This window comes from Equus przewalskii, chromosome 2 (genome assembly GCF_037783145.1).
Source record: "Equus przewalskii isolate Varuska chromosome 2, EquPr2, whole genome shotgun sequence".
In the NCBI taxonomy this organism is placed as follows: Eukaryota; Metazoa; Chordata; class Mammalia; order Perissodactyla; family Equidae; genus Equus; species Equus przewalskii.
In genome coordinates, this window is record NC_091832.1 from 2,938,033 (window position 1) to 2,965,693 (window position 27,661).

Sequence of the window (27,661 nt, forward strand, 5' to 3'; positions counted from 1 at the left end):
CCCTTGCTTCTCAGATGAAGTGTTCAAGGCCTGCTCCGTCCAGACAGGAAGTGCAAGGCTATCTTCCATGGCTATTTTCAGAGTCGTCTTCTGATGTTATAGAAATTAGACAATTTGTTTCTGTGTGCATTATATGCTGTCCTTAGGAAAAAATTTAAACTTCTGTAGTTACAGCTCATGAATTATGTGAACCTGCTAATTTTCCTAAATGTTCATTCACTGGTTTATTCATTCACCAAACATTTTGTGCACCCCAGGACTAGTACCAACATAAATGAGATGCTTTCCCTGTCTTGAAAGATGCTGAAAGACTTGCAAGTCAAGGACTCATTCATTCACTAGATTTTTACTGAGCATCTACCATGGGCCAAATGTGCTTCTGGGCCCTGGCATTACAGCAGTGAACAACTACTGACACAGTGCCTGTGCTCAAGGAGTGCACACTCTGGTGGAGGGAGAGAGACAGTCTGTTGGGCACTGATAGGTGCCATGAAGAAATGCAAACCAGGATGTATTGGTGAGAGTTTTTTGTCGTAGACCAAATCTGTTGCCAGTTTGAGCAGAAAGGGATTTAAAATAGGTTATGTTGGGAATTTCCAGAAGGGCTGAGGATGAGCTTGTGTGCTACAATTAAGGGAAATGTCCAACATCCACACAGGATTGTTGCACTGGAAACCCATTGATGCTGCTGCCTACTTAATGGCATGGGAACACCCCACTCTGCTCCCCAGAGGCTCCCCTCCCCGCCGAGTGGCTATACCCTCATGCGCTCATATCCCACCTCTCACGCATACCTCTGCTTGGCAGAATTCTAGTTGAAAGAGTGCCTGGAAATACAGTTCTGAGGTTTTTAGGATCTGTGTTAGGGCGGGGTTCACTGGAAAGAAAAAGTAATTAAACCTTTGGTTGACCCTGAATCTCCTTCTAATCTCTCCCCTCCCTTGCCTTTGTCATGCCAGCTTTTTAAGAGAAAAGCCACAGTCATGTTTTCACTCCCTCACCTCCGTTACTCTGGAGCCCACTGCAATTTTGCGTCTGCCAAGATGTTCTTTTGCAATGTCCGTGAAATGGTTTCCATCTTGACGGATTTCACCAGATGCTTTTCTGTCTTCATCTTACAGAACCTCCTGCTGCATTTCCCACTGCTGGGCACTCCTTCTTCATTAATCCTGCCCACCCCTTCTCTTTCTCTCCTATCCTCATACCTCTCTTTCTTCTCAGACTCTTCTTGGCCTCTGCTATTGTCCTGTGGCTCCGGTCTCACCACACATTCTCCTAAGTGATCCCACCCAGTCCCATGACCTCCATAACCACCTGTAATAATAAGAGCTAAAATTTAATGAGTACTTATTATGTCTTTTTTTGCAGGGAAAGATTTTCCCTGAGCTAACATCTGTTGCTAGTCTTCCTCTTTTATTTTTTCCCTCCCCAAAGCCTCAGTGGATCGTTGTATATCCCAGTTGTAAGTGCTTCTAGTCCTTCTATGTGAGCTGCCACAGCATGGCAACTGACAGATGGGTGGTGTGGTTCTGCGACCAGGAAACAAACCTGGGCCACCAAAGTGGTGAGAGTGCTGAACTTTAACCACTAGGCCATCAGGACTGGCTCACTTATTATGTCTTATAAGTGCTGGACGTGTACTTATTAATTTAATCCCCATAACAGCTATATTAGTTTCCTAGTGCCACTTTAGCAAATTACCACAAATTTAGTAGCTTAAAACAGCACAAAGTTATTATCTTATAGCTCTGGGGGTCAGATGTCTAAACTCAAGTTGTTTGCTAACGGTGCTCCTTCTGGACGCCCTAGGAAAGAATCCACTTCCTTGCCTTTTTCAGCTTCTGGAAGCTGCCTGCCTTCCTCGGTTTGTGAACCCTCCCTCCATCTTTAAGGCCAGCTTGTAGCATCTTTGACCCCCACCTCCCTCACCTCTACTTCCGTTGTCACATCTCCTTCTCTGACTCTCCTGCTTCCCTCTTACAAGCACTCTTGTGATTACATGGACCAATTCAGATAATCCAGGATAATCTTCCTAGCTGAAGGTCCTTAACTTACTCACATCTGCAAAGTCCTTTTGCCGTGCAAGGTACCATACTCACAGGTTTCAGGGATTGGGATGTGGACATCTTTGAGGGGCCACTGTTCTACCTGCCACAAAAACCCTATGAAGCGAATGCAATTATTATCCCAGATAAGGCAATAAATAGAGAGAGGTTAAGTAATTTGCTCAGGATCAAAAAGTTAATAAATGACAGAGCTGGAATTTGAATTTAGTTTGATTTCAGGGTCAATACTCTTAAGCTCTGTGTTACCCAATAAACTAATAACTCCAAATCTAAATTTCTTACCCCAAAAGATTCACATATGTAACTACCTGTTAGATGGCTTCCCTAACAAGACAACCCCTCACATCCCAAACTGGGCTCGTCATCTTTCCCCAATCCTTTATCTCTAGTCCTCAGTCTAGGATTCAGGTGCCAACAGCCATGCTCTGACCCACCTTAGAAGCCCAGGTCTCCTCCCGGGGCCCTCTCTCCCCTTTCCTTCAGATCCAGTCAATCTCCAGGTCCAGTCTGTACCACTCTCTGTGTACTTCTCTTATCTGTCCCCTTCTTTCCATTCCTACCAACATTGTCCAAGTCCAGCCTCTCATCATTTTTACTTGACCATTGCAATAGTCTCCAAAAATGTATTATAAAATATTTATAAATATAAAGACAATTATTCAAATATGTATAAAATATAATTCTAACCATGTCATAGCCCTGTTTGAAAGAAGTCAGTAGTTCCCCATCCACCTGAGGATTAAGCCCAACTACGTTAAGGAGACGGGACCTCTGCTTTCTTCTCCAGCCTCATGTACTGAACATCAGGGCTCAGGTAGTATGGAATTGCTTACTCTTCCTGTGTGTGTCATGCTGTTTCCCATGCCAGGCCTTCTTCTTTCATGTTCTCTCTGTGTGAATTGTCTTTCCCACTGTTCCTTGCTTGGCTGCCTGTTTTAGCCAAGGAGCCGTCTCTGGGAAGCCTTCTTTGTGCCCCCATTGTCACCATGACCTCTTCACTATGTTCTCATAGAAGACTTTGTCCCTGGTATCAATTCACTTTCTGTATTACGTTTAAATGATCAGTTTGTGTCTTCTTCCCTCATTCCACAAACTCTAAAAGGTCAAGGACTATTTTTTTTTAATTGACGTATAATCAGCATATAACATTACATTCGTTTCAGGTGTATGGTATAATGATTGATAATTGTTTACATTGTGAAATGATCACTAAAGTAAGTCTAATAACAGCCATCACCACACATAATTGCAAAATTTTTTTCTTGTGATGAGAACTTTTAAGATTTACTTTTAGCGACTTTTAAATATACAATACAGTATTATTAACTCAAGTCACCATGCTGTACATTACATCCCCACGACTCATTTATTTTATAACTGGAAGTTTGTACCCTTTGACCCCTTCATCCATTTTCCCACTCCCTATCCCCTGCCTCTGGCAACCACCAGTTTATTCTCTATAGCTATGAGCTTGGTGGGGTATTTTTGTTTTGTTTTTTAGGTATAACATGTAAATAAAATCATAACAGTATTTGTCTTTCTTTGACTTATTTCACTTAGCATAATGTCCTCCAGGTCCATCCATGTTCTCATAAATGGCAAGATTTCATTCTTTCTTATGGCTGAACAATATTCCATTGAATATATACCACACTTTCCTTATCCATTCATCTTCTGATGGACGTTTAGGTTGTTTCCACGTCTTGGCTATTGTAAATAACGCTGCAATGAACATGAGGATACATATATCTTTTTGAGTTTTCATTTTCTTTGGATAAATACCCAGAAGTAGAATTGCTGGATCATATGAAGTTCTACTTTTAATTTTTTGGAACTTCTATACTGTTTTCCATAGTGGTTGTACCAGTTTACATTCCTCCAACAGTCCACAAGGGTTTCCTTCTCTCCACACCCTTGCCAATATTTGTTGTTTCTTGTCTTTTTGATAATAGCCATTCTAACAGGATGTGAGTGATATCTCTTTGTGGTTTGATTTGCATTTCCCTGTTGATTAGTGATGTTGAGCACCTTTTCATGTTGTTGGCCGTCTGTATATCTTCTTTAGAAAAATGGCTGTTCAGATCTTCTGCCCATTTTTTAATCAGACTCTGTTTTTTTGCTATTGAGTTGTATGAGTTCTTTATATATTTTGGATATTAACCTCTAATACAATATATGACTTGTAAATATTTTCATCCATTCAGTGGATTTCCTTTTTATGTTGTTGATGGTGTCCTTTGCTGTGCAAAGCTTTTTAGTTTGATGTGGTCCCACTTGTTTATTTTTGCTCTTGTTGCCTTTGCTTTGGGAGTCAGATCCAAAAAATCATTGCTAAGATCAGTGTCAAAGAGCTCACCACTTACGTTTTCTTCTGAGAGTTTTATGGTTTCAGGTCTTATACTCAAGTCTTTAATCCATTTAGAATTTATTTTTGTGTATGGTGTAAGATAGTGGTCCAGTCTCATTCTTTTGCAGGTGGCTGTCCAGTTTTCCCAGCACCATGTCTTGAAGAGACTGTCCTTTCCCCTGTTGTATACTCTTGGCTCCTTTGTCATAAATTAATTGACCATATATGCATTGGTTTATTTCTGGACTCTCTATTCTGTTCCATTGATCTATGTTTAATTCCCATACCGTTTATGCCAATACCATATGCCAAAACCATACTATTTTGATTACTATAGCTTTGTAATGTAGTGTAAAATCAGGGAACATGATGACTCCAGCTTTGTTCTTTCTCAAGATTGCTTTGGCTATTCAAGATCTTTTGTGGTTCCACACAATTTTTAGGATTGTTTGTTCTATTTCTGTGAAAAATGCCATTGGAATTTTGATAGGAATTGCATTGAACCTGTAGATTGCTTTGGGTAGTATGGACATTTTAACATTAATTCTTCTGATCCATGAGTGCAAAATATCTTTCCATTTATTTGTGTCTTTTTTAATTTCTTTCCTTAACGTTTTATGTTTTTCAGTGTATAGGTCTTTCACCTCCTTGGTTAAATTTACTCCTGGGTATTTTATTCTTTTTAATGCAATTGTAAATGAGATTTTCTTAATTTCCCTTTATGATAATTTGTTATCAGTGTATAAAAATGTGACAGATTTTTGTATATTGATCTTGTATCCTGCAACTTTACTGAATTCATTTATTATTTCTAACAGTTTTTGTTGGAGTCTTTAGTTTTTCTATACGTGATATCATGTCATCGGCAAATAGCGACAATTTTACTTCTTCCTTTCCAATTTGGATGCCATTTCTTTCTTTCTTTCTTTCTTTCTTTCTTTTTTCGCTTAATTTCTCTGGTTAGAACTTCCAGTACTATGTTAATAAAAGTGGCCAGAGTGGGCATCCTTGTCTTGTTCCTGATCTTAGAGGAAAAACTTTTAGCATTTCACCACTGAGTGTGATGTTAGCTGTGGGCTTGCCATATATAGCCTTTGCTATATTGAGGTATAGTCCCTATATACCCACTTTGTTGAGAGTTTTTATCATAAATGGATGTTTGATTTTGTGGGGTGCCTTTTCTGCATCTATTGAGATACTCATACAATTTTTATTCTTCATTTGGTTAATGTGGTGTATCACATTGACTGATTTGTGGTTGTTGAGCCATCCTTGCATCCCTGGAATAAATCCCATTGACCATGGTGTATGAATCTTTTAATGTATTGTTGAATTTAGTTTGCTAATGTTTTGTCGAGAATTTTTGCGTGTATGTTCCTCAGGGATATTGGCCTGTAATTTTCTTTGCTTGTAGCATCCTTGTCTGGTTTTAGTATCAGGGTTCAGGGAATGTCTTATTCATCTTTGTAACCCTAACGCCTACACTTTGTCAGAAACCACTGAAAATTTTCAGGTGACACATGTTGAATTTTGAAGAAGGAATTTACTAGTTAAGAAATTGGAAGAAAGATGGGCATTCCAGACAGAGGGAAAAACGCATTCAAAGGTACAGAGACATGAAAGAGCAAAGTAAGTTTTGGAAAATGTAAGTCATTCCGTGAGGCCAAAAGGAAGAAAGCATGTCTTGGAGGGGCCCAATATGATGTCAGAAAATTAACAGAGTTGAGATTAGGAAGGGCTTTATGTGCTAAGCAAAAGAGTGTGAGCTGTATTTGAGAGCTTTGAGAAGCCAAAGTGGAAGATTTTAAACTGGGACGCACATGATCAGATTTGTGTTTTCAATCAGATTTGTCAGATTTGTCTAACAGCTGGGTAAATGGTGAGTTAGAGGGGCCCAGAGTAAAAGCAGCGAGACCATGAAGAAGTCATTTTAAACAATAATTGAGGAGGACTCGAAGGCTGTGGCAATAGCATGAAGAGGGGACGGGCTCATGGGCTTCTTAAGACAAGATCAGCAGGATGTGGTGACTGACTAGCTTTGTGCCCAGAAAATGGAGCATGGTTTTAACTGGAATACCCCTTTGGCCACCACACAACCCATCCTCACTCAACTTGCCTCATGTCCTCAACCCTGAACACCGCCCCCCCCATCAAAGGGGTGATAAATAGTAAACAGCAGAATGCATCACATCTATTTCCCATAGCAAGGAAAATAAAATCCAGATTTTAGTGCTGGAGGGGACCTTGGCCAGACCAACCCCTAATTTAATAAATTATTGAACCCAGAAAAGAGGAATGGCTTTCATACAGTACCTCTGAAAATCAGTGGTAGGCACCTGGTCACTCTTTATCAAATCACCTATTTAATTTCCCACATAGCACTTGTCTTTATATTTTCACATGCATTTGCTTATTTTCTGTCTCTTCCTGACATTAGAATGTAATATTTAAGTGCAGAGTCCTTTACTGTCTAAAACAGTGTTTTTTCCCATGTGGTAAATATTTAACAAACATTTGTCCAAAGAGGAGTGAGTCCGATTTAATCAGGTTTGCTTCCTCCTGAACCAGTGAGCTTAACACAGAACCTTGGTTTGGAAGTTATCAATCCATAATTCTATTTCCTGCTAGGCTTTTTCCTAATCATTCCTCCAGAGACTAAAATCTACCAAGCAATAACATTCTAGTTCAGGCAGCTTCAGATAGTGAAGAGCTAAAAGTAATCATCATTATAGTTCTTTAAAAATGTTAACCACTGATCACCTCACACCTATTAGGATGGCTACAATTGAAAAAACAAAATAATAAGTATTGCACGGATGTGGAAAAATTGGAACCCATGTGCCAATGAGGAAGGTAAAATGGTGTAGCTACTTCGAAAACAGTATGGCGTTTCCTCAAAAAATTAAAAATAGAATTACCATACGATCCAGCAATTGCACTTCTGGGTCTATACCCAAAAGAATGGAAAGCAGGGTCTCAAAAAAATTTGCGCACTCATGTTCATAACAGCATTATTCACAACAGCTAAAAGGTAGAAGCAACCCAAGTGCCCTTCAATGAGTGAATGGATAAACAAAATGTGGTCTATACGTACAGTGAATATTATTCAGCTGTAAAAAAGGAAGGAAATGTTGTAATATGCTATGACATGGATGAACTTTAAGAACGATATGCTAAGTGAAACAAGCTAGTCATAAAAAGACAAGTACCTATGATTTCACTCATATGAGGCACCTGGAGTAGTCAAGTTCCTAGAGACAGAAAGTAGAACGGTGGTTCCCAGAGGCTGGGGGAAGGGGAATGGGGAGTTGTTGTTTAATGACTATAGAGGCCAGTTTTGGAAGGTGAAAAGAGTTCTGGATATTCACAACAATGTGAATGCACTTAACACTACTGTACATTTAAAGACGGTTAAGGTGGTAAATTTTAAGTTGTGTGTATTTTACCGCAATTTAAAAAATATTAACCACTGAGGTATGCACATCTGCTATCTCATTTGATCCTTACAATAAGGCTGAACTGTTAATCAAACAGTCCCATTTTATAGTGAGGAAAAGAAGACTCAGAGAAAGGAAGTGGATTGTCCAAGGCACATAACTAGAAAGTGGCGAGGCTGAGCCTCATACTCAGATCTCCTGGTTCCATGCCCAGTGCTGGCTTCTTCCACATCAGGGGAGAGAAAGTGTAGTGGAATTAACTTGACTGCTGGTTGAAATATAGGAAACCAACCCTTGGCAATTTGTGAAGAAAGCTATAAATGTGTGTCTGGTATGTGTGTGTGTGTATGTGTGTGTGTGTGAGAGAGAGAGAGAGAGAGAGAGAAAGAGAGAGACAGAGACAGAGAAAGAGCTCCCAGACACCTGCTTCGTGCTTCTTGTTAGTTTCCCTCCCTTCCTAAATCTCAGAGGGCAGGTGTGAGTCAACTGTAAACACAGTGAGGAAAGGTCACCCAACATTTCCTCAGCTGGCAAAGCAGAAGGCACTGGCACGGAGGTTGAATGCATGAAATTGAGACCTTTAAGATAATCAGGAGAAGATGGTGGCTCTTACTTTTGGAAATGGCTCCATTAGATGTCCTCCCACCCTCGACCTCCACACCCTCCTACCTCTTGTGAAGACAAAAGATGACCAAATGCACTATATCAAAACAAATCAGATCTGGTGAGAGAAGGGGGTGAGCAGTGGGAAAAGTAGTGAGCAGGAGTCCTAACAGTGCCTACGTAAGCCACCAACTCACTGTATGATCCTGGGCACGTTCCTTCCTCTGCCCCAAGGGTTAGGCTGCTATTACTCCCACTCTTTTCATATACTGAATTTGAGCTGAATTTAGAAGGAAGAACACAATCTCCCAAGGGCAGTGAAAAATACAAGAGGGTCATCTGGCCTCTTAGAAATAGCTTTTATCTATCATGGGCTTACTATGTGTCAGGCGCTGTGACGGATGCTTCACATAGAGTATCCCTAATCCTCTACCACTTGGGAACTTATTTTTCTGAGGAGACTGCACTAGTAATGCCAAGTTTCCCAAAGTGTTTGCCTAGATGAGAAAGAGCAGAGTCAGAATTTGAAAACAGACCTGTCTGGTTCCAAAGTTTGCTCTTTTCCACACTTCACGGTGTTAAGTTCCATGGCCAACTTATAAAGTACTATGGAAGCCCCAAGGAGACAGGGCAGAAGTTAGCTCTACCTGTGAACCCCAGGAGAGATCAGTGGAGAAGGTGGGTGGTGAAGTTGCAAGAAAGAAGTTGACAAGTAGATGGGAGACACATCTTGAGAAGCGAGAACACATCAGCAAAGTCAGGGTGGTGAAAAGTACAAATTTTCTATGAAAATTGCAAATGATCGTGTTTGGTTTAAGGGTAACTGAGTTGACCATTGGCTGGAGGTCATAATCCCACCACATCACAAAGAAGCTTGAATGCTACACTAAGGGCTTTAGAATTTATTTGTGTAGGCAGCAGGGAGCTATCAAAAGTTTGCATCAAGGGATTTATCAGCAATTATTAATACTATCTCCTTTATGAGTGTTCTTTATATGTTATGTTAAATACATCTGAAGGGTTTCAAAGAGAACAATTGTTTTCACTCCATCTCGCATGGACAATAGCATTACTTGCTCATGGTCATTAGCTAGGGGATGACCTGACATCGGCACTTAGAGCACCTTAGCATCCGCAGCGAAGTCAGCTAATCATGCTGCTTTTTCCCTAGAATAATGAGACATTTCTTTTTTCTTTTATGCTTTAGGAAAGGTTAAGAAACTTCAAGGAACTTCAAGCCAAATTTCAGAAGCTTGATGCATCGGCTCTTCCAGGAGTTATTAAATTCCCAGCAGGTGTTTCTCAAAAGGGTGACATTGGAAGCACACAGCCCACAAGGATTTTGGCCAATGGGAAACCCCTCTCATCCAACCACAATCAGTCCCCACCATATTGTCCCAGTGGTGAACCCCAGCCTTTTAAACCCCAGAAAATGAAGTTGGCCCAGAGGAGTGAGATTCAGAAATGTTCTGACTCCCCAGGACCTCCAGGAGGCTCTTCTAGTTCTGCAGTAAATTCACAGAAGGCATCTCTGCTGTTAGACGTGAATCAGTCAAATGCTGAGATAACCAATGAGAAAGTAATGGTGACCAGTAGCTTCAGAGACAAGCTCTGGAACTGGGAGAAGGTTTCATCTCAGAAAAATGACGTGTCATCAGCCTTTCTTCTTGCCAATTGTGGAAGTAGGGCCATCCATCTAGAAAAGCAGGAAAGCATGGGGGTTACTCCAGAGGAGCCCAGGAAAAAGCTGGAAACCAAAGGTGCCCAGACCCTTCCTTCCCAGAGGCACTTGATGGCCCAAAGAAAATCACGTGCTGCCTCTGAAGATCCTACTTTTCTACTTTCTCAACATGACAAGAAGAGCCTAGAAAACCCCAGTCCTGAGAGAAGCCCAGCAGAGAGCACCTGCCAGCCTATCTATGATAGTGAGCTCATCAGCCAGGCCCCAGGTAAGAAATCTAATCCCCATGGGCCTAGGGGGAGAGGTCACTGTGTTTGCCTAATTTAGAACTGGCTGACTTGGGATGCTCACATATGTGACCTGGGCAATGTCTGCTCCAAACTCCAGCACAGATACTCTAGGCCCATCTGCTAAATTGTAATTTCAGGTTTGGGTAAAGGGATTAATCTTCTGGAATTATATTGAGAGACAGTTTGGGCAAACTTGGATTTGAATCCTAGCTCTGCTTCTTACAAGATGCATGAACTTGGGCAATCTGCTTAACATCATAGAGCCTGGTCTGCTCTCCTATAAATCAGATCCATTGCCAATCTTCCTCGTCTTGGTAAACAGACAACCACCCTCCTGTTTGCTCAGGCCAAAACCTAGGAGTCATGCTCTATTCCTCTCTCCCCCTCTTTCTTTGCATCCAAGCTCTTGGTTCTACCACCAAAATACGTTCTGAATCCATCTACTTCTGTCCATTTCTGTCCTCTGTCCATGTCCATGCTGCCGTCATCTCTTGCCTTGACCACTGCAATGGGTTAACTGGGCTCCCTGCTTCCACGTTCTTGCCCTTTTCTATTCTGCTCTCCTCCCAGCAGGCACAGCAATCCTCTAAGGCACAGCGATCCTCTAAATCACAGCTCAGATCACATCACTCCTCTCCTCAAATTCAACTCCAGCCACTTTACGGTGGCTCATGTGATTCAGTCCCTAGCTACCTCTCCAACCCTCTCCTCTCTCACCACATTGGCCTTCTTGCTATTCCTTAGATATACCACGCTGGTTCCACCCCAGGGCCTTTGCTCTTGCTTATCCCTCTGCCTGGAACACTCTTCCCCCAGGTCTTCGATGTCTCGCTCCCTGACTTCCTCAGGTTTTTGCTCAGTGTCACCTGCTGTGAGTGGATTCCGTCTAACATAGCCACCCCACCCCCATCCCTCTCTACCTTCTTACATTACTTTGGTTTTCTTCATTATCACTTATCCCTGCCTGATGTATTGTTAGGTATTTGTTTGTTTACCTTAGTAAAATATATGTTACATGAGAATAAAAACTGTCTCTCTACCACCACGTATAAGAACATATGAAGCACATATAAGAGCCAGGCTGGGTTCTGTGGGTCCTCAAAAACTATTTATTGAATGATTGAATGAATGATTGCATGGATGGGTGGATGGATGGATGGATCTCCTGCTTACAATCCTCTATGGTTTCTCTTTGCGCTTAGAATAGCATCTAAACGACTTTTGACTGATGTCATGACTCTGCTTCTTTTGGTCCCTGCTTCTGTCTCTGACTTACCTCCGGCCTCTCTTCCGCTGGCTCACCAGCCCGTAGTCAACACTGGATTTCTTGCTGTTCTTTAAATAGATTTTGTTATAACTCAGGACCTTTACACTTGCTGTTCCCTCTTCCTAGAAAATTCTTTGCTTTGACCTTTTTACGTGTGCATTTAAGTCTCAGTTCAAATGACACTTTCCCAGATAAACCTTCCCTGGCCTCTCTTTCTAAAAAGACCACTACCTCACCTCCATGCATTCACACTCTTTCATATCATCCTGGTTTATTTCCTTTATAGAACTGACAGATCTCTATAATTATCTTGTATATTTGTTTACATGTTTATCATCAGTCTCTTCCTATTAGACTGAAAATTCCTGAGGCTAGGACTATATCTGTTCTTTTTCTTCAACTCTATCCCCAGCCCCTGGAACAATGCCTGGAATATAGTAGATAAATAATTATTGATGAAGGGATGGGAAGGAAGAGAGGATGAATGGGATGAAGGATAGATGTGAGGAAAGAAAAACGGATGGATTACTTACCTGCCTGCTGGAGCTGTTGAGAGGATTAAATGAGATAACCCATGTAAATCGCTTAGCACAGTGCCTGGTGAAAAGCAGGAGCTCACTTAGCAAGTGATCATTCATTTTCACTATGTCTTCTCCTTAACTTGATAAAGACTGAAATTTCTGACATTGTGACTTATAATTAAAGCCAGGAAGAGAGGAGCTTTGGCCCTGAGTGATGTAACCCCTGCTGGCAAGGCAAGAGGGAAGCCCCCTCCCCACTGGCAGAGGTCAGCAGGGCTTGGAGGAAGCTGCACTGAGGTATTTGTAAGACACTAGCCAACTTCTTTAGTTTTACCATGTAGTCAACCACTGTGTGATGTGAGTCAAAAATCTAGGCACTTGAATAATACAAGGTTTCATGCTATCATCAGTATAAGAGGCAGACTTGATTTTCATATATAATACTGAAATTGCTGCTGGAGTTTGGCTTATTAGTGCAGAAGGATAAAATATATGAAATTCCGGGACACAAAATCCACAGGTGCCCAGGTACCACTGAGTCAGCCTGGAGCCTGTCCTAGGCTATGAGCCCTGGAAATCAGAGATCCAGTCTTTCTCCTCTTCATGGCGCCCATGTTGTTAGCCCACCATAAGTGCTTGAAAGTCCTTTCAGAGAAGAGTCCTTGTCCATTTCCTCTGAAGCAGGGCCTGTGCTTGGTGCCAGGAGATCAATATGGCCTAGTCCCTGCCCACAAGGAGCCTACATTCAGTGGGAAGACGGACCAGCCCTCCAATATGCCACAGCACCATGTTAATGATGTGCTATGGGGATACAAAACAGACAGTGGTTGATTCTGGCCTTGATTTCTGGTAGAAAGCAAGACAAGCTTCCTAGAGGAGGTGTCATCGGAGCAGGGCCTTAAGGAATAAGTCAAAGTTCGCCAAGAGAGAAGTGAGGGAACGGCATTCCAGAACCAGAATGGCATGAATGAAATTTTGGATATATGAGAGCTTTTTAAGACTTTTAAAATCAAATCTGGAAAACTGAGAAGCAAGTGCTGTGAGTGAAAGATGTCTGGGCTCAAGGTGGGGAAGTAGGATGGTAAATGGTGGTAAGAAAAGGACCTGGAAATGGAGACTGGGGCTGCCTGGTGTTTCCGTGCTGAGGAGGAGTGAGTGGTTGTCATGCTGAGGAGATCGGAATTCGTCCTCTGGGCAACAGGATGGTGACAAGATCAGATCTGCATTTTGGTCAGGACACTAGCTACTAGGTGGAGAATAGATTGCAGAGAGTGAGACTGAAGCAAAGAAACTCATCAGTTTCACCCAACAAGCCACAAAACGGAAATAATAATAACCTATATTTTGGACTATTTGTGCTCAGAAAAACAGCCAGATGTCAGGCATCACCAACTTCCCAAAACGAAGCCACTGCCTTCCGTGGAGTCCCTGGGTCCACCTCCCCGAAAGCCACCCAAGCCCCCGCTGGTGAACCTCCAGGACTTCCAGAGGCAGAGGCGGAGGCGGAGGCGGAGGCGGACAGCGGCTGCACCCAGGACCCACAGGGAAGGTAAGCCAATGCACAAGGCCCCACATGCAGCCAGCCAGTGGGAGTCAGGGCTCCAGTGTCTGCACCCCCAGTCACCTCCCTCTCCACGTCATCTCCCAGGTGACGGTGCCGAACTGCTTTTCCGCAGGGCCGGACATCTATCACTGCTTGTTCTCACGTAGAGGCCGTGGCAGCTTGCCCAAGTAATGACAGATCTGCGGGAATTGGCCCCTTATCGCTGCTGGGCCAGCCGGCTTCCCCTGAGAGCAGGGCATTTGATCACTGGGAATCTATCCAAGAGGAAGAAAAGGAAAAGTAGCCAGGCGGGAAGGCAGGGAGCCTTTGTGCTCCCTACAAAGCCTGTGTTGTCAACACAACCAGTGCCGTGGAAGAGGGGGAGGGAGGGAAAAAGGAGGAAGGTCAGTGTGGACTTAACCTGCGATCGTTACAGGTCCCGCAGGCCTCCATGATCTGCCTCCAGTAAATAAATGAGGGACCCCCCACTCCTGTGCCACCCCCACCCCACCACCCGGTCCTCTCCAGGAACCAAAGCATCCTTGGAAGACATTTGGGGTCTTCCTCTGGAAAGGAACACCGCCTTATGCCCTCTCCACTCCCCCTCCCCCCCAGTCTGATCCTGTTGACATTTTATACAGCCTTGCTATGTTTGCTGTGATGACACATGAGTGAGCGACCCCTTGGGGCGGTATGTAGTGCAGTGTTCACATTTGTTTACTGTGGCGGTGAGCGCCGGTGGATGGTCCCTGAGAGAGCTAATTCTTAGTTCAGTGATTCTTACTTCATTGATTGCTGCTTTGATTGCTTTGGGCAACCTCATGGTTAAATTTCTTTAACTCAGTGTTTCTCAAACTTCAGCATGCAGCAGAATCACCTAGAGGACTTGTTCAAACACACGTGACTGGGCCCCAAGCTCAGAGTGTCTGATTCAGCTGGTCTGGGTTGGGGGCCTGAGAATTTGCTTTTGAACAAGTTCCCAGGGGGTATTGATGCTGCTGGCCCGGGGACCACACTTTGAGAACCATTGCTACAAGTCATCTTAAGTCTTGTCCTGAAAGAAAACTCTGTATAGACAAGTAGAGCTCTTAGAAGTATACTTGAATAATACGGCCGCCTCCATATCAGAGAAAGCTAAGTGTGATTTTTATAAACATTAAATAATTCAGGCCTAAGACCATCTCTCTGAGAGGGAAGAAGGTTGTCAGAGAACAGAGAACAAAGTACTAAGTCTTTTGTAATAACATGGGCTTTGTAAATCCCAGCTCCCCACTCAGCAGCTCTGTAAGTCTGAGCATGAGCATGTTACTCTCTGAGCCTCGTTGTCCTCATCTGTAAAATGGGGATGACAGTAACACTCATCTCATAGGATGATTGTGAGGATAAATGACATGAGTCACGGAAAGTGACTTGGCATACCAGTAAGCCCTCAAAAAAGTGATATCAGGCAGGCATTGAGCAGCTACACTCTCTTTGCCGGGCCCTGTGATAGACACAAGTGATCAAGAGAGAAAGCCCACAGAAGTTCCGGGGCTCAGGGAGGTCAGAGTCTAACACAAGAGCATACACCATAAATAAGCACCATACGGGGCGGGTGAGTGCTGCGGTGCAGGAGGGGCAGTGGCCTGGGTGCCCGGGCAGGGGTCGGGGGAGAGGCTTGGGGCAGAGGGCAGTTGCCACTCCTCACTTTGTCTCGGGGTCAGGTCGTTGCACTAACATATTTGCTTTCCTCAGGCTCCGATAACACCTCTTTCTCACTTTGCCTCTTGCCCTTGCAGACGCCGTGGAAGAAGGTGACCTGCCTCCAGGGAGGTGAGTACCTGGTTCTTAACTGTGCAGGAGGGGAGCCCACCAGCCGGGCTGCCGAGCCCGCCCAAGAGCGGACAGCTAGCACAAGCCAGGTGTCTGGATGTCTCAGAAGGGTTGCAGGAAGAGCTGATTTATACGCAACAAACTGCAACTTTATTTTAAATGAGGGATTAAATAAACTGCATTTACCAACCAAGCTGAGGTTCACTTGCAAAGACCGGCCTCAAAGGTCCTTTTATTTATTATGCAGTTGAGTTCAGTAAATTGAAACATTGGCTTCCATGGTAACAAGTCGAATTAGAGGCCACAGAACGCTGTGGGCAGCTGGTGTGATGTTAGCAATTGATAATGGGACAAAGGACCTTCTATTTTTGGTGCATACCTTCTAAGAATTTTGCCTTGAAAGTATCAGTTCATTAAGTCACTCAACCAAATACTGTCTGTTGCTCCCTTTGATGTCAGGCGTTGAGCCGGCTACTTTGTACAGATTTTCTCGTTGCCTTTTCTCAAGAAGGCTGCAGAGTGGCTGCCGCTGTCCTCATTGTACAGCCAAAGACACTTGGGCTCAGACAGTTTGCCATGTGCAGAGCCATGGCTCCAACCCAGAGGTGCCCAAACTATATATTCTTTTAATGAGACGTAATTGACATATAACACTGGGTAAGTCTGAGGGGCACAGCATGTTGGTTTGACACATTTACATATTGCAATATGATTGCTGCATTAGCCAATATCTTGATCAGCTCACATAATTCTGATTTCTTTTTTGTGTTGAGAACAGTTAAGATCTAGTCTCTTAGCAACTTTGAAGTTTATAATACAGTATTTTATTTTTTTTGCTATAATCACTATGTTGTGCATTAAACCTCCAGAACTTATCTACTGTTGCAAGTTTGTACCCTTAAGCAACATCTGCAATTTCCCTACCTCCTAGCCCTGGTAACCACCATTCTACTCTTTGTTTTCACAAGTTCAGTTTTTACGATTCCACATATAAGTGATATCATTCAACGTTTGTCTTTCTCTGTCTGCCTTATCTCACTGAGCATAATGCCGTCAAGGTCCATCCATGTTGTTGCAAACAGCAGGATTTCCTTCTTTCTCATGGCTGAGTAATATTCCATTGTGTATTATACCACATCTTCTTTATCCATTCATCTGTTGACAAACACTTAGGTTGTTTCCATATCTTGGCTATTGTGAATAATACTGCAATAAACATGAGAATGCAGATATTTCTTTGAGATACTGATTTCAATTCCTTTGGATATACACCCAGGAGCAGGATTGCTGGATCATATGGTAGTTCAATTTTTCATTTTTTGAGGAAGCACCATACTGTTTTCCATTATGGCTGTACCAACAGGGATGCCCAAACTACTTTGACTATACCACCTCACCTCCCTCACAAAGATTTCCTGTTCTCAAGAAGGTCAGTCTTAGAAGGAGAACCAAACATAAAAATACATAATCATATTACTTATTCATTCATCAAATGTTTATAATGGTAGAGAGTGTTAAGTTTTGTAATAGAGGGAGGTACAAGATTCAGAGGTTGCACAAATGAGGGAGTGGTCGCCTTCTCTTGGGAGAATCAGGAAAGTCTTTATAGAAGATGTATCACTTATCTATTGCTACAGTAATACTACATAATAAAAGACAATAAAGCTTCAGGAGCAAATACCATGAATGTGGGGTTCAGCTGATCAGGGCAGCTCTCAGCTGGGCTTGCTCATATGTGTGCAGTCAACTGCGGACTACGTAGACAGCTTTGCTGATATTGGCTGGGGTTGTTTGCATGTTTGGGGGTCAGCTTGCTGTTGACTGATATGGGATTGCCTTGAGTGGGACGACTGAGGCAACCTGACTTAGCACAGTCCATCATGTACCAGCAAGCTAGCCCAGGAACGTTCTCCTAGCAGTCACAGCAAACAAGCAAGATAAGCCCAATTGCAGAAGATATTTGCAAACCACGTATCCAATAAGAGGTGGATATCCAAAATATATAAAGAATTCATACAACTCAACAATAAAAAAACAGACAACCTGATCAAAAGATGGACAAAAGATATGAACATTTCTCCACAGAAGATATTCAGATGGCCAACAGGCACATGAAAAGATGTTCAATGTCACTAATTATTAGGGAAATGCAAATCAAAACCACAATGAGATATCACCTCATGCCTGTCAGAATGTCTATTATTAAAAAGGTAAGAAATAACAAGTGTTGGAGTGGATGTGGAGAAAAAGGAACCGTTGTACACTGCTGGTGGGAATGTAAATTGTTGCATCCACTATGGAAAACAGCATGGAGATTCCACAAAAATATTAAAAATAGAAATGCCATATGACCCAGCTATTCCATTTCTGGTTATCTATGCAAAGAACATGAAAACACTAATTTGAAAAGATATATGCACCCCTATGTTCATTGCAGCATTATTCACAATAGCCAAGACTTGGAAGCAATCTAAGTGCCCATCAATGGATGAATGGATAAAGAAGATGTGGTATATAAATACAATGGAATACCATTCAGTCATAAAAAAAAGATGAAATCTTGCCATTTGCAGCAATATGGATAGAACTTGAGGGTATTATGCTAAGTGAAATAAGTCAGATGGAGAAAGACAATTACGGTATGACTTCACTCATGTGTGGAAGATTAACAAACAAACACATAGAAACGGAGAACAGATTGGTGATTACCAGAGGAGAAGAGGGTGGCAGGAGGGCAAAAGGGGGAGATGGGGACATGTGTACAGTGATAGGTGGAAACTCGACTTTTGTGGTGAGCACAATGCAGTCTACACAGAAGTTGAAATACAATGATGTACACCTGAAATTTGTGTAATGTTATAAACCAATGTGACCTCAAAAAAAAAAAAAAAAAAAGCCAAATTGTGTAAGCACATTCAAGTCTCTGCTGTATTGTGTTTGCTAACATCTGTTGATCAAAGCAAGTCACGTGGCCAAGCCCAGAGTCAGAGGGGGAGGGCACCAAAAATTTATGTGGCAAAGGGTCGGGATCAGAAGAGGTGGAGAATAGGAACATTAATCCGATCAACCTATCACTGAAGAGGAAACATTTGAAATGAGAGTGGAGGGAAACATTTGCCGGATAACATGCGAAGGGGCACTGCAGGCACAGGCAGGAGATGTGAAGTGACATGTCTTATCTGTGGAAACCAGAAATAATTGGGGAGAATTACAGCGTAGAAAGTATAGTAAGGAATGGAAAGAAATGGGATTGCAGACGTAGACAGAAACCGATTCACGGAGGATCTTGTCCACCAAGGAAGAGATAAGAAAATCCTGTTCAACAAGGAGCTGACTGTGTGGTGCCAGACATGCCTTGCGAGCTCCAGGAACTCCTATCTCACTTGTCTATTTGAAAGAGTTAAATGCCGGTGCAAGGTAGGTCAGTGGAGCTGCATTCTACGTGCATTTATGTGAACAAGACAATTTAGACAGCTCAGGTGCTGATTTGCACTATTTATTCATTGAGCATGGGCTCCAGTGTGATGGTTTGCGGGGACAGTGCAGCTGCTGTGCTCTGAGTTGGTCTTGGTCCCCTCATGCCTCACATCCTGTGAGCATCTCAGAGTGAGTGTGAGTGTGCTATGATTGTAGTGTTTAGCTGGATATACATTTGTCCTACAGCTTAGCTCTAAACTAAGCCAACTTCTTCTCTGGTATTTTAATCAAAGACACAGGAACTCTTTTCAACGTGGGGGATAAAGTTGCTGTGATGGGCAAGTATTGGGAAACAGTAGCCTCTAGTGTGACAACTTCTCCCTAAGGGATTTACAAGGGAAATTTGATGATTCTGCCCTCTCACACTGATTTTAGAACCTAACTGTCATTGAAATGAGGTTCATTGTCCCTCAATTATGATATGGGCCATGGTGTTGCAAGAATGCAAAGCAAAAGAGATGAAGAGGGAGCAAGATAATCAGGGGAAGCCTCATAGAAGACGAAAGAACTTGAGATGCATTCTGCAATGATGGGTCATAATTGAATAGGCTTACTTACTTGTTCCCTCTTGTGAGACTGTAATGTGGGTGAGAGCACGGGTATGGTTCCCAGAAATAACCACATTCCTAACTTGTACAGTCATGTGCCACACAACAACATTCGGTCAATGACGGACCACATATACAACAGTTGTCCCATAAGGTTCGCACCACATAGCCTAGGCGTGTAGTAGGCTACACCATCTAGGTTTGTGTGAGCACACTCTGTGATGTTTGCACAACGATGAAATCACCTAATGACGCATTTCTCAAACATATCCCCATCGCTAAGCGACACGTGACCATAGTTGGTTAGTGGATGAATGGATGCATGGAAAGATGGACGGATGGATGGATGGACCATTGGATATTCACTATAAAGATAAAGTATGATTGAAAGCAAGGCAGTGGTAATAAGGAGTAGGAAATAAGCAGACAAAAACGTATTCTGATGTACAAAATAAGAGACAGGATTGGATCCTAAAGTGCATTAAGTGCCATGCTAAGGAGTTGGGACTTTATCTTGTCAACAATAAGTTAGTTTGAACAAGTAAATGCCCTGATGCTGAGCAGCCTTAGATACAACTTCCATGAGAACTGGCACTTGTTTGGGAAGAACATCTTCCATGTTCATGGTATTAATCTTCAATACAGATACTAGATTAGAAATAGAATAGGTAAGATCTCATTACCGGAATGGGCCCTGGTGATTATCTGATGCAGTCAGGCCACATAGCATAGTGTCAACAAAAGCCTAGGTTTTTTAATCCAAGCTCTACCACTTAACACCTGTCTAACCTCGGAGAAGTGCCTTAACCTCTACAAACCTGTCTCTACTTTCGTAAAGTGGGATATTGATAGAGTTGTGGTGAGGGTTAAATGAAACAATGATTGTAAAGTGTTTAGCACAGTGCCTAGCATCTAGAGAGTGTTCAACAAGGACTGCTTAGCTATTATATAACCTCCCACCAAGGGCAGGAATCCTTGATTGAAACCTTAGTCTCTTCAAAAATCCGTTGATGGGGAGCTCATTACCCAGAGTCCACTGTTTTTCTTTGTGGGGGCAGATTTTATTCATTCAATACATATTTGTTGATCATCTACCATATGCCAAGTGCTCTTATATACGTTAAGAAGTGTACAAAGTAGACAAACATATTTACCTGTATGCTCACATACTTGGTTGTTTGTTTTCCCAAAAGTCCTTCAAGTTAAGCTAGAAAAAAAAGTGAGCTCCCTACCCTAGATTCCCAACCAGCTGTCCAAGGTCTACTTGCTGGTACAATAGACATTCTCTTTACTTCTTCTTTACATGATAGTTCTTAAGACATCTAAGGACTACGTTCTTCTCTAAACTGAAACTCACCATTCACAAAACAGTAGTCTTTGTAGTTTAGCTGTGTTTCTATAGATATATATTTTAATCATCTTAAAGGAACTCAGTGCATTTACAATAGCCATTTTCATTTCTGAGCTTCTTCGTATTGTGCGTTAAATATGAGAAGCAGCATTGGGTAATGGAACAAGCACATGTCTGCACTCAGATTAGCATAGTTTTAACCCCTCCTCTATACATTAGACAAGTCATTTAACAGCTCGGAGCTTTGACATACACATCTGTAAAGTGGACCCAATAATATTTACTCCATTGTGTTGTCATGAAGACTAAATGCGATAAATTATATAAAGCACAGAGTACAGAGAATATGCTCAGTGAGTCTTACTCTCCTCAACCCTTGGCCTCTCTATCCCTTGTCATCTCTGGAGTATTAGTATCTCCTCAGTTTCGAACAGTGAAAGGACTCTCTGGAGATTATTCTTTGTCATCACTCTCTCATGTGAACCAAGCTGGCTGGCATCCTTCTTGAATAAACAGCCCTTATTTGTGTGAGCAAAGCAAGTTAGTCCCAGGGCAGGAGTCAGCAGCTGGATCTTTGTCAGTCCTTAGCACAGCCAGCTAATATTTTATTCATTAGCTATAAATATGGCTTTTCTCCCATTAAGAAGTGTCAGAAGTTAGTTCTGACTCAGGGAATCTCTGACTCAGACTCTAAGGAAGGAAGAGGCTGTTTATTTCAGGAGTAGAAAAGATTCAGGCAGTATAATGTTTCTCAGATGAGGGTCTTTGGGTGGATCCAGGAGTCCATCATTTTCTCTCCTGAACTTTTGTTTTTGGTGAGGAAGATTGGCCCTGAGCTAATTCCTGTTGTCAATCTTCCTCTTCTTGTTTGAGGAAGATCGGCCCTGAGCTAACATCTGTGCCCATCTTCCTCCATTTTGTATGTGGGATGCCACCACAGCATGTCTTGACGAGTGGTGTAGGTCCACGCCTGGGATCTGACCTGCAAACCTGAGCCGCCAAAGTGGAGGGTGCCAAACCCAACCACTATGCCACTTGGCCGGTCCCTCTCCTGAACTTTTAAATTTTGTGTTTTCATTTTGGTGATAGTCTTTAAAAGATAATATAAGCCTGTTTTGAATCTGGATGACCTCTTTCAATCTAATACTTTGGAACATGCCTTTGCATTTGTGTTTTTGGTGTTTTTTACCCTACACAGAGCAGGGCACACAAGTACCCCTGGGCCTGGGCAGAATATGTGACCGTGTCTAGGGCCTGTGTTAGGCAACTGGGAAGAGTGGATCCTGTGAAATTGGAGAATAAATGCCTGACCTGAGGCTTTCAAGTAAAATAATGATAATAACAGAAAGATGACACTGTGGCCAAATGAAATGCATCTATAGTCCTTATTTGGATTGTGGTAAGTGCTATAAAAAATTTTCAAACAGTATTAAGACAGTAACTAGGGATTGGTGGTAACATTTGGGTTGAGACCTGAATGGTGAGGACTCAGCCATGGAAAGTCTAGGAGAAGAACATTCCAGGAGAGGGAACAGCTGGTGCAAACTCTCAAGGGAGAACCACCTTCCACGTGTTTAAAGACCCAGAAAGGAGGGGAGCGCAGCTAAACCACAGTGTGCTAGGGGAATGGTGGTGCTGATTCCTGTGAGCCATGGATGAATCTGGATTTTGCTCTGAATGCATTGGGAATCTGTAGGAGAGTGTTAAGCCAGGCAGTTACAAGAGCCGACATTTATTTTGTAAAGATCACTCTAGATGCTGTATAAATAATAAATTTAGTGGGGAAACAGGTGGAAACAGGAAGATAGCCTAGGAAGCCATTGCAATAACAAAACAATGACAATACATTGAAAATAGCAATCGACACTTATATAGTGTCTGTTCTAAGTACATGTATGATTCCGTTTATGACAATCTTAGGAAGTAGATGAAGATATCTCATGTTATAGATGAGGCAACTGAGTCACAGAGAGGTTACATAACTTGACATGGACAAGGTAGTAGAAATGGAGATAAAAGAATGAATGGATTCAAGTTATGTTTTGGAGGAAAGCCAGCAATCACTGGATCAACTGCGCAGAGTGAGATGTGAGTGAGGGCAAGAGAGGAATCGAGGACAACTCCTAGGTGCCTTGCTGTTTCCATCAGTGTTGATGTTAACATATGTGGAGTGCTTGGCACATTATCAGCGCTCAGGACAAGACTGACCCTTCCTGAAAGCTATTTGGGGTTGATTTTCACATAAGAAACAAAACAAGCATGTGATTTTGCCTTTGCACATGTGAGACCAGAGCCTTTAAAGGCTAGTTTTTAAATTGTTTGCAACTATGGCGCTCTTTCCTGAATGGATGCATTTTAACTAATTAAGATAGTATAGACCTGCTCTGATTGACCAACAGGAAACCAGGGTCCTCGTAATGATATCTGGAAGATGAGAGTGCGCCCCAAGATCCCAGAGTGCTAAATCAAGTTGCTAGAGAGCAAGAAAGAAGAGAAGGAAATTTTTTAAGCCTGTGCCTTGTGAGGTTTTAGACCCAGAACGTTCAGGTGGCTTCAGCTCAAGCCACTTCAATAACTTCCTATTATTCTTTTTAATTGGGCTTCAGAGACACAACAAGTCCACTGTTTGGCCTGCCTTTCACAAGGGCAATCGTGGTAGGAGCGGTGGATTTACTTAGGGGTTCCGTCTTTTTTCATATTTTCAAGTATTCCTCCTTTAAAAAAAATCATCTAGAGATTCTATTTATTGAACACTTTCCATAGACAAAGCCTTCTGCCCGATACTTATGTCCACTCTCTCATTTTAAAACTCCCAACTACAACCACCCCATGAAGCAAGTGGTTTGCGGACTCTGACCAGAGTGAAGTTGAGTAATCCAGGGTGAAGCCACTGGATCGGCAGCACCAGCGTTTGACCTTGTCAGCCTGGCTCCAGAGCACAGCCTCTCAGCCACCACGCCCAGGCTGCCTTACTGTGGATTCACATGGGATCGTTGCCTATGATAAAAGAGGGCAAGGTTTAAAAGACTCATGGCCTGCTCTACAAATTGAGCCTGGACGTTCTCCAGGCAGGTGTTCTTGAACGCCTACCTCAGGGTTTCATTTTCGGTCTGCAGAAAGATCTACGTAAGGGAAGCTGGCCAGGGTGGAGCTAAAGTATGAAAGCATTTGGAGCCAAGCCTTGCCGCCTCTCTTTAGTGGCGTTCTAATGATATGCTGGGAAAAGTCATGATTTAGAAAGAAATCAGACAAGTTGCAGACTTGAAGCCTATTTTGGTACATAGGTATATTCAGAAAGGTTGAATGGAAACTAATCTTTGAGTGTGGCCACATGCTGGGCATTGCTTAGCCCTTTGCATCAGCTAGGCTCATTTTAGCCCCACACCCATTCAGGAGGGCAGAGTTTCCTCTTTTGTAGATGAAAAATCAGGGCTCAAAGACGTTTCGTGACTTGCCCTGAAGTACCAGGTAACACAGAGCTTATCCAGGATAGGAGCTCAGGGCTGTATGTGTATGAAGACTTTCAGCTACGCTATCCTGTCTCAGAATTCTTCCAACAGAAAGGATTTGGGGAGATCTCTATTAGACCGTAAACCCCATGGGAGGAGGGATCATCTGTCTTTTTCACCTTTGTTTCCCTAGAAAGTAGACATGCAAGTCATTATTTAGTGACTAAGTAAATAATGGACCAATGGAGAGACGGATAAACAGATGAATGGGGAGAAGGATGGACAGATAGAATATTACCTCCCGGGAACTTTTACGTAATTAAGGAAAACATTCCAAGACTCTGTTATCTGTCTATTTTGCGTCGATTTGCATATACGATATCACATCCTTCTAACAATAAGCAAAGCTAAATAGTTAGAACAATCTGAGCTGATCAGTTGCCCTTGCGTATTACATAAAGGCTCCTGCCATGTGAAGTTACGGACCCACATGAACTCCTCTTTCCTCTGCTTCTTAGTCCAGCGTCCAGCAAGTGATGCTCTGCCAAGAAGCTTGTCCTTCTTATTTTAGCCTCCACGGAAGGCGCTCTCCTCTCTTCCCCTTCTTCTGTGGACCCTTTACACTTTGAATTAAATATTTATTTAATCAAACTAATCATGGAGCACTTTGCCTTCATTTTACATTTAGAATAAAATTCAAAACTCCCAGACTCTTTGCCAGAACCAAGAAAGTCCCATATCTCCTGGCCGCTCTCTTCTCCTCTCCCAGCCCCTTCTTTCCCTCGTTCACTGTTGTTAGTCCGCTGACTGGCCTTTTGGCTTCTCTTCAAACACAGCAAGCATGTTCTTACCAAGTGGAAATACTTGCTTTTCTCTGTGTGTAGAATGGTCTTCTCCTAGAACTTCACCTGATGGCTCCTTCTCATACAGGATCCATTCATTCGTTTGTTCATTCATTCATTCAGTGAATATTTATTGAGCCCCAAGTATGTACAGACATTGTTCTAGATGCTGGTAGTGCAACAGATAACAAAACAAAGTCTCTGCCCTCATGGAGTATACATTTTAATTGGGAAGAAAGACAAATAAGCAAATAATGATGTCAGGTAAGGTAATGGTAAATGCTTCAATGTTGGCCTCCCTGACTTTAGCTCATGCTTCCTCTTCCAAGATACTGTCTACTCCATATATAAGCCTACTTTCTTCTCCTGTTAGTGTTTATTAATGCTTCAAATGATAATATTTATTCTCCTTGTTTATTTTCAATTATTATTCTAGACCATAAGAGTCTTGGGTTCAAGGATCTTGTCTATTATTTGCTTTTCTATTCTAGAACAGTGCCTGGCACAGAGGAGGAGCTCAATGAAAAAAACTAATGATGTGACATCATCTACCTGTCCTTATAGGGCTTTCCAGTATTTCTGCAAGCATAAGAGAAGGATCCAAGTGTCTGGGAACCTGTAATGTGCCAGGCCCTGTATTAATCACTGGAGACATAGCAGTGAGTGAGAGACAAGATTCCAGAGCAAGACACAAAATTGAACTAAAGAAAATAATAATGAAATCATTTAAAGATTATGGCAACTACAAAGAATGGTATAAAGCAGAGGATTATGGTAGTTAGAAATAGGTGGAGAGGAGGGCTACTTGGAAAAGGTAGCAACAGAAAGATGTTCTTGAAGGGTCGTCTAAGGTGAGACCTCATTGTTGAGAAGGAGCTGGCCACACAGCATTCATTCCAGGCAGCAGGAAGAGCATTTGCAAAGTCCTCAAGGAGAAAGAGAGTATGGCATCCTTGCAAAACAGAAAGGACGCTAGCGTAGTTAGAGTCTAATGAGAAAGGAAGGGTTTTTTTGGGTTTTTTGGTTTTTCTGCTGTGGAAGATTTGTCCTGAACTAAATCCATGCCAATCTTCCTCCATTTTTAATACATGGGCCGCTAGCACAGAACAGTCATTAACAGAGCGGTATAGGTCTGTACCTGGGAACTGAATCCGGGCCGCCAAAGTGGAGCATGTGGAACTCAATCACTAAACCATCAGGGTCAGCCCAGGAAGTTGTTTTTAATTAAGAATCCTAGTAAGCCCCTGGAGAGTCTGAAGCCAGACTGTGACGAGATCTAAATTATCTTTCTGAAAGATAGCCCTGGCTGCTGTGTGGAGAATAGATGGTAGAAGGACAAGGGAGAATGTCACTTAATCAGTGTGTTACAGAATAAGTAGGAGTTTGTGATGAGGACTTTGGTGGTGAGGATATTTCAAGCAGAGGAACCACATATACAAAAGCCCAGAGGCAGGAAACATGGTGGGTAATCTGATGTGATTGGCATGTGGGGGGTCAGGAGTGTGCGCAGGGCAGTGAAACACATCATAATAGTTCAACAGATGTGGGCTGAATAACAGAATGGACTCAGACGGTACTTTAGCTTGAGACTCCCTTATATACAGTCTGTGCTTGTTATTTTCCAGTTTCCTGGGTGGACCTCACCTCCCTGTCTAAATTATAAATTCTTCGAAAGCAGGGAGAGGATCTAAAACGTCTTTTGTTACCAGCTGTGTAACTGAAGCTTGTTTAAGCTGAGTGGCGTAGCGATATCTACAATCAGAAGATGCAGAGAGTGTGTTATAAGGGGTTAAGAGCATAGACTTTTGGGTCAGATAGCCTTGGAGTCACATTTTGAGCTACACAGGCTAGCTGTATGATCTTAGAATAATTATTCAATGTCTCTGGGCCTCCCATTTCCTCATATACCAAATGGTGAAATCAATAAATTCTACCTCCTGGGGTTGCCGTGAGGATTGAGATAAATGTCTACAATTCCAAAGTGCCCAGCAATGCCAAAACGCTTGATAAACGGCAGTGGGCTGTAGTTTGCTTGTAGGAGCAGGGTCTGTCCAGCACTATGGGCAGTGGCCTGGGCATCAGGACTCCCAGGAAAGCCTGCCACTAGCTCAGAGGGTGACCTCACCTCCCTCTGTAAAACAAACGGGGGTGGATCTTAGGACCCACCTCAAAGCAGACACCCTGAAATTTGAAATGCGGACATTTGAAAAGTTGACCTTAATGATGAAAAGGAAGGCTTGAGGTCATTTTGTTTCATGCTATGAGAGTTGCCACTGGATTATTAAGAACCTGCGTTAGCGGTTGCATTAGTAGAAGTCACTGCTTTCACAGAGCCATTCCTAAGTTCGCCAGTGGTTTCACTGATTCTGCCTTGACCTCAAAATTTGCTGCTGTTAGTGCTGTTTAGTTGATTCCAACTCCTGGCGC

At 42.6% G+C, this 27,661-nt stretch overlaps 1 protein-coding gene across 4 annotated transcripts in view; it reads left to right on the plus strand.

The window, feature by feature from the left end:
• FYB2 (FYN binding protein 2) overlaps positions 1-27,661 on the plus strand; it is a 116,517-nt gene that overhangs the window by 23,367 nt on the left and 65,489 nt on the right. For all 4 annotated transcript variants that reach the window (XR_011537330.1, XM_070609475.1, XM_070609476.1 and 1 more), the window contains exons 2-4: positions 9,661-10,402; positions 13,576-13,761; positions 15,534-15,567. Coding sequence is in view for 3 of the 4 variants with exons in the window: in XM_070609475.1 (XP_070465576.1) it covers positions 9,661-10,402; positions 13,576-13,761; positions 15,534-15,567 (962 nt within the window). In the remaining variant the exon portion in view is untranslated. The remainder of the gene's footprint in view (positions 1-9,660; positions 10,403-13,575; positions 13,762-15,533; positions 15,568-27,661) is intronic.